Raw genomic sequence first — 12,032 nt, forward strand, 5'->3', positions numbered from 1 at the left:
TCGTGCAGACAAGAAATTATTGATGGACAGGTGGACGCACGCACGGACTGACGACAGACAAAGGTTGATCATGAAAGCTAAACTTGTCACTATGTGACAGGTGAGCTCAAAACAGCAAATTCTCATGAGTTTCTGTAACATAACGTTTGTCAGTAATTAAGTTTTAAAGCCTTCTTAAGAAATACAGCTTTTATTTGAAGATCTCTAAGAAAATTTTTTTGTTGTTGTTGTAGAATGATCTGGAGGCATGCTGCTTTAAGGGTTTCTCTCCAGTATGTATTCTCATATTATGTCTCCTAAGATTATAACTGGAATTTCAGGTAAAATCACAATTATTACATTTGAAGTTCTATTCACTGTGTATCCTCATATGTTTCTTCAGACTACTGCTTGTATCACATGAAAAATTACAAGTATTACATTTAAAGGGTTTCTCTCCAGTATGTATCATCATATGTTTCTTCAGACTACTGCTTGTATTACATGAAAAATTACAAGTATTACATTTAAAGGGTTTCTCTCCAGTGTGTATCATCATATGTTTCTTCAGACTACTGCTTGTATTACATGAAAAATTACAAGTATTACATTTAAAGGGTTTCTCTCCAGTGTGTATCATCATATGTTTCTTCAGACGACTGCTTGCATAGCATGCATAATAACAAGTATCACATTTAAAGGGTTTCTCTCCAGTATGTATCCTCATATGTATCTTCAAATCACTGCTTACACAGCATGCGTAACTGCAAGTATTACACTTAAAAGGTTTCTCTCCAGTATGTATTCTCATATGTGTCTTCATATGACCGCTTTCATTGCATGCATAATCACATGTATTACATTTAAAGGGTTTCTCTCCAGTATGTTTCCCCAAATGTTTCTTCAGACGACTGCTTTCATTGCATGCATAATCACATGTATTACATTTAAACGGTTTCTCTCCAGTATGTACCCTCATATGTGTTTTCAAACGACTGCTTTCATTACATACATAATCACATGTATTACATTTAAAGGGTTTCTCTCCCGTATGTATCCTCATATGTTTCTTCAGACGACTGCTCTCATTGCATGCATAATCACAAGAATTACACTTATATATAGTAGAAGGTTTTTCTCCAGTATGTATCGTCAGATGTCTCCTAAGATTGTGACTTCGATTACAAGCAAAATCACAAACATTACATTTAAAGGGGTTCTCTCCACTATGTATCCTCATATGTCTCTTTAGAATACTCCTTTCAATACATGAAAAATCACAAACATTGCATTTAAAAGGTTTCTCTCCAGTATGTTTCATCATATGTGTTTTCATAGTATCAATTCTAATACATGTATATTCACAAACTTTACATGTAAAAGGTTTCTCTCCAGTATGTATCATGCTATGTGTCTTGAGACAACTTCTGTCACAGCATGCATAATCACAAGTAGTACATTTAAAGGATTTTTCTCTAGTACGTATCCTCATAGGTTTCTCTCCAGTATGTTTCATCATATGTGTTTTCATAGTATCAATTCTAATACATGTATATTCACAAACTTTACATGTAAAAGGTTTCTCTCCAGTATGTATCATGCTATGTGTCTCCAGACAACTTCTGTCACAGCATGCATAATCACAAGAAGTACATTTAAAGGGTTTCTCTCCAGTATGTATCATGCTATGTGTCTCGAGACGACTTCTGTCACAGCATGCATAATCACAAGAAGTACATTTAAAGGTTTTTTCTCTAGTAGGTACCCTCATAGGTTTCTCTCCAGTATGTTTCCTCATATGTGTCTTCAGACTACCGATTCTAATACATTTATAATCACAAACTTTACATGTAAAAGGTTTCTCTCCAGTATGTATCCTTCTATGTCTCTTCAGACTACCGCTTTCAATACATGTATAATCACAAACTTTACATTTAAAAGGTTTCTCTCCAGTATGTATCATGTTATGTGTCTCCAGACGACTTCTGTCATAGCATGCAAAATCACAAACAGTACATTTAAAGCGTTTTTCTCCAGTATGTATCCTCATATGTCTATTCAGACTATTAATTTTATTACATGCAAAATCACAAGTATCACATCTAATGAGTTTCTCTTCTTCATGTTCCATTCCACGTTTCATACTATCTCTACCATTAATAGCATTAAAAGGAATGTCGCTTTAGTACAGATCCATTTCTGCAGTATGTACTTTGCTTCGTCTTGCCTCCTCCATATGCTGACTAATAAAAACATTCCAAAGACCTACAAAATCGCACAGTTTGCCATCTGTACAAATCTGAAAAAGACAGAAAATTACATATTCAGTTAACCTACGAACAATTATTGATTATCAAGATGGATCACAAACATAATATTTACCCTGCTGAATTTCTAAAATGGACTGGTCTATCATCCAGTTTGGGCAGTACTATTTATTATTCAGAGGGGAGATTACTGAAAATTTTCTACCTGAATAGCGAACAGTGCAGACCATGATCAGCCTGTACGTCCACAAAGGCAGAATAACTTAAGGTCAAATGGACATTCACGTATCTTCTGTTAGACAGATCGACAATATAGTCTTCTTTTTCTTCAATGCAAAAGGAAACTGAAAGTGATTGTTTTATTGACTCATAATGACGAACAACATAGTGACCACTATAGCTTACCTTTAGCACTTTGTGCTCAGGTGATCTAACAAGAGCTGTAACAGGAGACAGTGTGAACAATTGTGCCAAGTTACATCAAAACCCCTCCATGCATGAAGAAGATATGCTCGGACAAAGTCATTCTTGAATTTGACCTCTAAGTGTGACCTTGACCTTTGACCTAGGGATCTAGTTCTTGTGCATGACACTCCGTCTTGTGGTGGTGAACATTTGTGACAAGTTATATCAAAATCCCTCCAAGCATGAAGAAATGCTCCGGACAAACTTATCATTCTTGTATCCTTTGACCTCTAAGTGTGACCTTGACCTTAGACCTAGGAACCTGGTTCTTGTGCAGTACACTCCGACTCATGATGGTGAACAATTGTGCCAAGTTACATCAAAATCCCTCCATGCATGAAGAACATGCTGCCATAATACGTCGCGTTTTTCAAACGGGCGTATAAAAAGGACATGCATGTACTTCATGGAAAATTTCTGCAAAAGTAATATACCATGTGTGATATCATGCAGCTTATTATTATAATGTCGACGACTATTTAAAATTATATTAGTCCATTTAGGCTTACTGAGATAGAGCAAAACGGCATCACAACTAAAACAGGCAATTCTAAACAAGAGGGCCATGATGGCCCTATATCGCTCACCTGTTATCACTGCACCTGAGGACAAGAAGGTCCTCAGAAAAAATATCTAAATCCAAAGGACAGGAACAACAAAGGGAAGAAATTTAACCAAAAAGAAAAAAAAATCTTACAAGGTATAGATATGTCAAAATACACCTAAAAACTGGAGGTACCATCAATGTTGTACCACACAAAAGTGGTCTCGGTTTTTCCCTACGGCCAATAATAAACAAGAGGGTCCTGAATCGCTCACCTGAGTAATGAGCTACATGTTTCAAATGTCAAACTGATGATAAAATATTAAGAAAGTCAGTAGGTCACATTCATGGTCAATGAAATTCAGTTTTACGATTTGTGTGCAAAACTGTGTAAGTCATCAATATTTCAAGGCTGTATCTTAAAAAACAAGAAAGCAGGTCAGTAGGTCAAGGTCACAATCAAGTGACACCATATTACTTGGGGTCATCAGGTAATTATAATTAAATGGTCTTGGAAATAGAATCAGATGATTTTTTAAGTATTTTTCCTATATAACTCACATAATAACTAAGTGACCCCAGGGCGGGGCCTCTTTTAACCCCAGGGGCATAATCTGAATAATTTTGGTAGAGGACTACTAGACAATGCATCATACCAAATATCAAAAGCCTAGGTCGTTTGGTTTCTGACAAGAAGATTTTTAAAGCTTTTTCCTATGTAAGTCTATATAAAACTTGGGACCCCCAGGGCAGGGCCTCTTTTCACCCCAGGGGTACAATTTGAACAATTTTGGTTGAGGACCATAAGACAATGCTACAAACCAAATATCAAAGGTCTAAGAGTTGTGGTTTCAGATAAGAAGATTTTTAAACTTTTTTTCCTATGTAAGTCTATGTAAAATTTGCGACCCCCTGGGCCGGGCCATATTTGACCCTAGGGGGACAATTTGAACAATCTTGGTAGAGGACCACTAGATGATGCTACATACCAAATATCAAAGCCCTAGGCCATGTGGTTTTGTACAATAAGTTTTTCAAAGTTTTCCCTATATAACTCTATATAAAGCGTGTGACTCCTGGGGTGGGCCACATTTGACCCTAGGGGGATAATTTGAACAATCTTGGTAGAGGACTACTAGATGATGCTACACACCATATATCAAAGCCCTAGGCCATGTGGTTTTGTACAAGAAGATTTTCAAAGTTTTCCCTATATAACACTTTATAAACCATGTGACCCCCGGGGCGGGGCCATATTTGACCCTAGGGGGATAATGCTACAAACCAAATATCAAAGGCTTAAGTCTTGTGGTTTCAGACAAGAAGATTTTTAACATTTTTTCCAATATAAGTCTATGTAAAACTTGGGACCCATGGGACGGGGCCATATTTGATCCTAGGGGGATAATTTGAACAATCTTGGTAGAGGACTACTAGATGATGCTACACACCAGATATCAAAGCCCTATGCCCTGTGGTTTTGGACAAGAAGATTTTTAAAGTTTTTGCCATGGCAACCAGAGTTCTGCATGGAATTCAATTCTTTGAACAATTTTGAAAGGGGGCCACCCAAGGATCATTCCTGTGAAGTTTGGTGTAATTCTGCCCAGTGGTTTTCAAGAAGAAGATTTTTTTAGGAAATGTTGACGGACGGACGCCGGACGACGCACGACGGACGCCGGACACTGAGCGGTCACAATAGCTCACCATGAGCCTTTGGCTCAGGTGAGCTAAAAAGTTACTAAAAATAAGCTATTTATAGTATCGTAAAAGAGAAGTAATCAAAAAAAAAATATTGTAAGTGAACAAAAGAAGGATCTGCCAAATAAATCTGTTGACATAAATGAAATTTCAGATCAGTATCTTCACTAGTTACGGAGATATACCCATTTTAATTTGAAATAAAGGGAGGTAATTTGACATAAAATCAGTCCATAGTTATCTACCTTGATTGTCTCAGTCAAACTAATAACAAATTTCAAATAAGTCCTATAAGTACTTACTGATATAAATCCATTCTGATTACAATCAGGGGAGGTAATCAGATATAAAATAACTCTGGAACCTACTACTGGATCTGATTTGTCATGGAATCCAAGATTTATTGTTGAAGATATTTTGGAAGTTTATATCAAATAAAACCATAAATGAAGTCTCTATATGGCTGCAAAAGCCAAAATAGCCAATTTTGGACCTTTAAGGGGCCATAACTCTGGAACCCATGATGGAATCTGGCCAGTTCAAGAAAAGAAGCAACATCTTGTGGTGATACAAGTTGTGTGCAAGTTTGGTTAAAATCATATCATAAATAAAGCTGCTATTGTGCAGACAAGGTCAAAATAGCTAATTTTGGCCCTTTCAGGGGCCATAACTCTAGAACCCATTATGGGATCTCGCCAGTTCAATAAAGGAACCAAGATCTTATGGTGATACAAGTTGTGTGCAAGTTTGGTTAAAAGTAGAAATTGCTTTTGTAAAAAAGCACATGTCTCCCCCAATGCAAAGTCCTATAGGCAAGAAGTCAATAGGGATCAGGACTGAAAGTCAAAAAGACACTGATGGTTGGCTGCAGTAGGGATCATCTACTTGGCATGTCCAGTCATCCCGCTAAATTTCAACACTATTGGCCTAGTGGTTCTCAAGTCACTGTTCAGGCTCCTGTGACCTTGACCTTTGATCAAGTGACCTCAAAATAAATAGGGGTCATCTACTCTGCATGTCCAATCATCCTATTAAGTTTCAACTCTCTAGGTCAAGAGGTTCTCAAGTTATTTTCCAGAAATGATTTTACATGACCAGGCCCCTGTGACCTTGACCTTTCACAGACTGACCCCAAAATCAATAGGGGTCATCTACTCTGCATGTTCAATCATACTATGAAGTTTCAACATTCTGGATCAAGAAGTTCTTAAGTTATTGATCGGAAATGGTTATCAATGTTCAGGCCCCTGTGACCTTGACCTTTAACGGAGTGACCCCAAAAACAATAAGGATCATTTATTCTGCATGAACAATCATCCTATGAAGTTTCAACATTCTGGGTCAAGTGGTTCTCAAGTTACTGACCGGAAATGGTTTTCAATGTTCAGGCCCCTGTGACCTTGACCTTTAACGGAGTGACTCCAAAATCAATAGGGGTCATCTACTTTGCATGTACAATCATCCTATGAAGTTTCAACAATTTGGGTCGAGTGGTACTCAAGTTATTGATCGGAAATGGTTTTCAATGTTCAGGCCCCTGTGACCTTGACCTTTGACAGAGTGACCCCAAAAACAATAGGGGTCATCTACTCTACATGACCAATCATCCTATGAAGTTTCAACATTCTGGATCAAGAGGTTCTTAAGTTATTGATCGGAAATGGTTTTCAATGTTCAGGCCCCTGTGACCTTGACCTTTGACAGAGTGACCCCAAAAACAATAGGGGTCATCTACTCTACATGACCAATCATCCTATGAAGTTTCAACATTCTGGACCAAGTGGTTCTCTAGTTATTGATCAGAAATGGTTTTCAATGTTCAGGCCCCTGTGACCATGACCTTTGATGGAGTGACCCCAAAATCAATAGGGGTCATCTACTCTTCATGACCAATCATCCTATGAAGTTTCAACACTCTGGGTCAAGTGGTTCTCTAGTTATTGATCGGAAATGGTTTTCAATGTTCAGGCCCCTGTGACCTTGACCTTTGACGGAGTGACCCCAAAATCAATAGCGGTCATCTACTCTTCATGATCAATCATCCTATGAAGTTTCAACATTCTGGGTCAAGTGGTTCTCTAGTTATTGATCGGAAATGGTTCTCAATATTCAGGCCCCTGTGACCTTGACCTTTGACAGAGTGAACCCAAAAACAATAGGGGTCGTCTACTCCAGCAGCCCTACAACCCTATGAAGTTTGAAGGTTCTAGGTCAAATGGTTCTCCAGTTATTGCTCGGAAATGAAGTGTGACGTACGGACGGACAGGGCAAAAACAATATGTCTCCCCCAGAGGGGGGAGACATAATAAAATCATAAATGAAGCTGCTATTGTGCAGACAAGGTCAAAATAGCTAATTTTGGCCCTTTCAGGGGCCATAACTCTGGAACCCAGATCTTATGGTGATACAACTTGTGTGCCAGTTTGGTAAAAATCAAATCATAAATAAAGCTGCTAGTGTGCAGACAAGGACAAAACAGCTAATTTTGGCCCTTTTAGGGGCCATAACTCTGTAACCCATAATGGGATCTGGCCAGTTCAAGAAAGGAACCGTGATCTTATGGTGATACAAGTTGTGTGCAAGTTTGGTTAAAACAAGTGAATGAAGTATTGCCATGCAATACAAAGTCCCTACTGGAAGGCACCTAATTTTCTCTTCTGCAGTATAACATAATGAACTGATATCTATCAATGATGTATGAACAATATTGTACTATATATACAATAAAATATAACAAAGCACTTGGATTAAAATTTGCATATATAAAAACGTACAGTTGTTTTCATTTGGAATTTGTTTTTGGCCGATTATACAAAAAGTTATCATAAAAGTTATTTATAGTAACAACAAAGTGAAATAAACCCTAAAAAAAAAAAATCTATAAAATATAAGTCCACAAGAAACTCTTTACCAGTAGAGATAGATCAAAATACACCTAAAATTTGGATGTACCGTGCATGTTGTACCATAGAAAAGTGGTCTCAATTTTTCCCTATGGCCAGTAATAAAAAAGTTACAATATAATCTATTTATAGTAACAACAAAGGAACATAATTCTAAAAAAGTGTGCCTCATAGTGGTGAACATTTCTGCCAAGTTACATCAAAATCCCTCCATGCATGAAGAAGAAATGCTCTGGACACAAAGTCATTCTTGAATTTGACCTTTAACCTCTAAGTATGACCTTGACCTTAGACCTAGAGCCAGGGCTTTGTGCACAACATCTTGTCTCATCCAGGGAAATGTTTGTGCCAACTGATATTCAAATCCTGTTTTGCATGACAAAGTTATACACCGGACAGGAAAAAAATCCTATTGACCTTTGATCTCAAAGTGTGACCTTGACCTTTAAGCTAGGGTTCTAGGTGTTGCGCAAGACACGTCGTCTCATCATGGGGAACATTTATGCCAAGTAATATTGTAATCCCTTGATGGATGACAAAGTTCTGGACCGGACAGGAAAAAAACCCTATTGACCTTTGGCCTCCAATTGTGACCTTGACCTTTGAGCTAGGGGTCCGGATTTTGCGCATGACATGTTGCCTCATCATTAGGCACATTTGTGCTAAGCAATATCAAAATCCCTTCATGGATGGCAGAGTTATGGACCGGACAGGAAAAAAGCCCTACTGACATTTGACCCCCAATGGTGACCTTGACCTTTGAGCAAGGGCTCCGGTATTTGCGCAGGACATGTTGTCTCATCACGTCTGTGCTAAGTAATATTGAAATCCCTTAATGAATGACAGAGTTATGGACCGGACAGGAAACAGACCCTGTTCAATGCCATGTTAACATTTGACTGCTAAGTGTGACCTTGACCTTTGAGCTAGGGGTCTGAAAGTTGTGCATGACACATCGTCTTATTATGAGGTACAATTGTCCCAATTGATATTAAAATCCCTTCATAGATGGGAGAATTATGGACCGGACAGGAAAAAAGCCCTGTTGACCTTTGACCTCAAATTGTGACCTTGACCTTTGAGCTAGGGGTGCAGGTTTTGCGCATGACACGTCGTCTCATCATGGGGAACATTTGTGCCAAGTAATATTAAAATCCCTTCATGGATGAAAGAGTTATGGACCGGACACGAAACAGACCCTGTTCATGCCATGTTAACATTTGACTGCTAAGTGTGACCTTGACCTTTGAGCTAGGGGTCTCAAAGTTGTCCATGACACATCATCTTATTATGAGGTACAATTGTGCCAAGTGTTATTAAAATCCCTTCATGGATGGGAGAGTTATGGACCGGACAGGAAAAAAGCCCTGTTGACCTTTGACCTCCAACTGTGACCTTGACCTTTAAGCTAGGGGTCCGGGTTTTGCGCACGACACGTCGTCTCATCATGGGGAACATTTGTGCCCAGTAATATTAAAATCCCTTCATGGATAAAAGAGTTATGGACCTGACACGAAATTGCGGACGGACGGAATGACAGAATGACGGAATGACGGAAAAGCGCATTCCTATAGTCCCCGAAACTGGTTTTCAACCAGTAGGGGACTAATAAAATCATAAATGAAACCACTATCATGCAGACAAAAAATTGTTGATGCACGCAAGCACGGACGAAGGGTGATAGGTGAGCTAACAAGAGGGCCATGATGGCCCTATATCGCTCACCTGTTATCATTACACTTGAGGACAAGAAGGTCCTCAGAAACAAGAGGGCCATGATGGCCCTATATCGCTCACCTGTTACCATTGCACTTGAGGACAAGAAGGTCCTCAGAAAAAATATCTAAGTCGAAAGGACAGGAACAACAAAGGAAAGAAATTTAACCAAAAAGAAAAAAAAAATTCTTACAAGGTACAGATATGTCAAAATACACCTAAAAATTGGAGGTACCATCCATGTTGTACCACAGAAAAGTGGTCTCGGTTTTTCCCTACGGCCAATAATAAAAAAGTTACTAAAAATAAGCTATTTATAGTAACGTAAAAGGGAAGTAATTAAAAAGAAAATGTACAAAAGAAGGATCTGCCAAATAAATCTGCTGACATAAATGAAATTTCAGATCAGTATCTTCATTAGTTACGGAGATTATACCCATTTTAATTTGAAATAAAGGGAGGTAATTCGACATAAAATCAGTCCATAGTTATCTACCCTGATTGGCTCAGTCCAACTAATGACAATAATGAAATTTCAAACAAGTCCTATAAGTACTTACTGATATAAATCCATTTTGACTACAATCAGGGGAGGTAATCAGATATAAAATAACTCTGGAACCTACAAGTGGATCTGATTTGTCATGGAATCCAAGATTTATTGTTGTTGAAAATATTTTGGAAGTTTGTATCAAATAAAACCATAAATGAAGTCTCTATATGGCTGCAAAAGCCAAAATAGCCAATTTTGGACCTTTAAGGGGCCATAACTCTGGAACCCATAATGGGATCTGGCCAGTTCAAGAAAGGAACCAAGATCTTGTGGTGATACAAGTTGTGTGCAAGTTTGGTTAAAATCAAATCATAAATGAAGTTGCTATTGTGCAGACAAAGTCAAAATAGCTAATTCTGGCCCTTTCAGGGGCGACGGACGACGGACGAAGGGTGATCACAAAAGTGACAGGTGAGCTAAAAATATTAAATAAGTCCTATAAGTACTTACTGATATAAATCCATTTTGATTACAATCAGGGGAGGTAATCAGATACAAAATAACTCTGAAACCTACGATTGGATCTGATTTGTCATGGAATTCAAGATCTATTGTTGTTGTAGATATTTTGGAAGTTTGTATCAAGTAAAACCATAAATGAAGTCTCTATATGGCTGACTGGCTCAGTCCAACTAATGACAATAATGAAATTTCAAATAAGTCCTATAAGTACTTACTGATATAAATCCATTTTGACTACAATCTGGGGAGGTCATCAGATATAAAATAACTCTGGAACCTACGATTGGATCTGATTTGTCATGGAATCCAAGATTTATTGTTGTTGAAGATATTTTGGAAGTTTGTATCAAATAAAACCATAAATGAAGTCTCTATATGGCTGCAAAAGTCAAAATAGCCAATTTTGGACCTTTAAGGGGCCATAACTCTGGAACCCATAAAGGAATCTGGCTAGTTCAAGAAAGGAACCAAGATCTTATGGTAATACAAGTTGTGTGCAAGTTTGGTTAAAATCAAATCATAAATGAAGCTGCTATTGGGCAGACAAGGTCAAAATAGCAAATTTTGACCCCTTCATGGGCCATAACTCTGGAACCAATTAAGGGATCTGGCCTGTTCAAGAAAGAAACTGAGATCTTATGGCAACACAAGTTTTGTGCAAGTTTGATTAAATTCAAATCATAAATGAAGCTGCTATTGTGCAGGCAAGGTCAAAATGGCTAATTCTGGCCCTTTCAGGGGACATAACTCTGGAACCCATAACAGAATCTAGCCAGTTCAAAAAAGGAACCAAGATCTTATAGTGATACAAGTTGTGTGCAAGTTTGGTTAAAATCAAATCATAAATGAAGCTGCTGTTGTGCAGACAAGGTCAAAATAGCTAATTCTGGCCCTTTCAGGGGCCATAACTCTGGAACCCATAATGGAATCTGGCCAGTTCAAGAAAGGAACCGAGATCTTATGGTGATACAAGTTGTGTGCCAGTTTGGTAAAAATCAAATCATAAATAAAGCTGCTAGTGTGCAGACAAGGCCAAAACAGCTGATTTTGGCCCTTTCAGGGGCCATAACTCTGAAACCCATAATGGGATCTGGCCAATTCAAGAAAGGAACCGAGATCTTATAGTGATACAAGTTGTGTGCAAGTTTGGTTAAAATAAAATCATAAATGAAACCACTATTGTGCAGACAAGAAATTGTGGACAGACGACGGACGATCACAAAAGCTCACCTTGTCACTATGTGACAGGTGAGCTAACAAGGGTGCCTCATGGTGGTGAACATTTGGTCCAAGTTATATCAAAATCCCTCAATGCATGAAGAAAAAATGCTCCGGACAAAGTCATTCTTGAATTCGACCTTTGACCTCTAAATATAATTCAGTGCTCCAGCTAGGATTCAAAAAGGGCAGGGTGCTGGAACTGAAAAGGGCACTTCTAGGGA

General features: G+C 38.2%; 1 protein-coding gene across 1 annotated transcript; it reads right to left on the reverse strand.

Moving 5' to 3' along the window:
• Positions 1-1,675, reverse strand: LOC123537822 (zinc finger protein 665-like). Its single transcript, XM_045321667.2, has one exon. It carries the CDS (start codon positions 1,661-1,663, stop codon positions 350-352), a length of 1,314 nt encoding a protein of 437 aa, XP_045177602.2. The 5' UTR covers positions 1,664-1,675; the 3' UTR covers positions 1-349.
• Between the last annotated feature and the right edge of the window lie 10,357 nt (positions 1,676-12,032).

This window comes from Mercenaria mercenaria, chromosome 7 (genome assembly GCF_021730395.1).
Source record: "Mercenaria mercenaria strain notata chromosome 7, MADL_Memer_1, whole genome shotgun sequence".
In the NCBI taxonomy this organism is placed as follows: domain Eukaryota; kingdom Metazoa; phylum Mollusca; class Bivalvia; order Venerida; family Veneridae; genus Mercenaria; species Mercenaria mercenaria.

Excerpts from the sequence above, each read along its gene's own strand:
- LOC123537822 (XM_045321667.2), bottom strand. The coding sequence starts at position 1,663 with ATGATACATACTGGAGAGAAACCCTTTAAATGTACTTCTTGTGATTAT.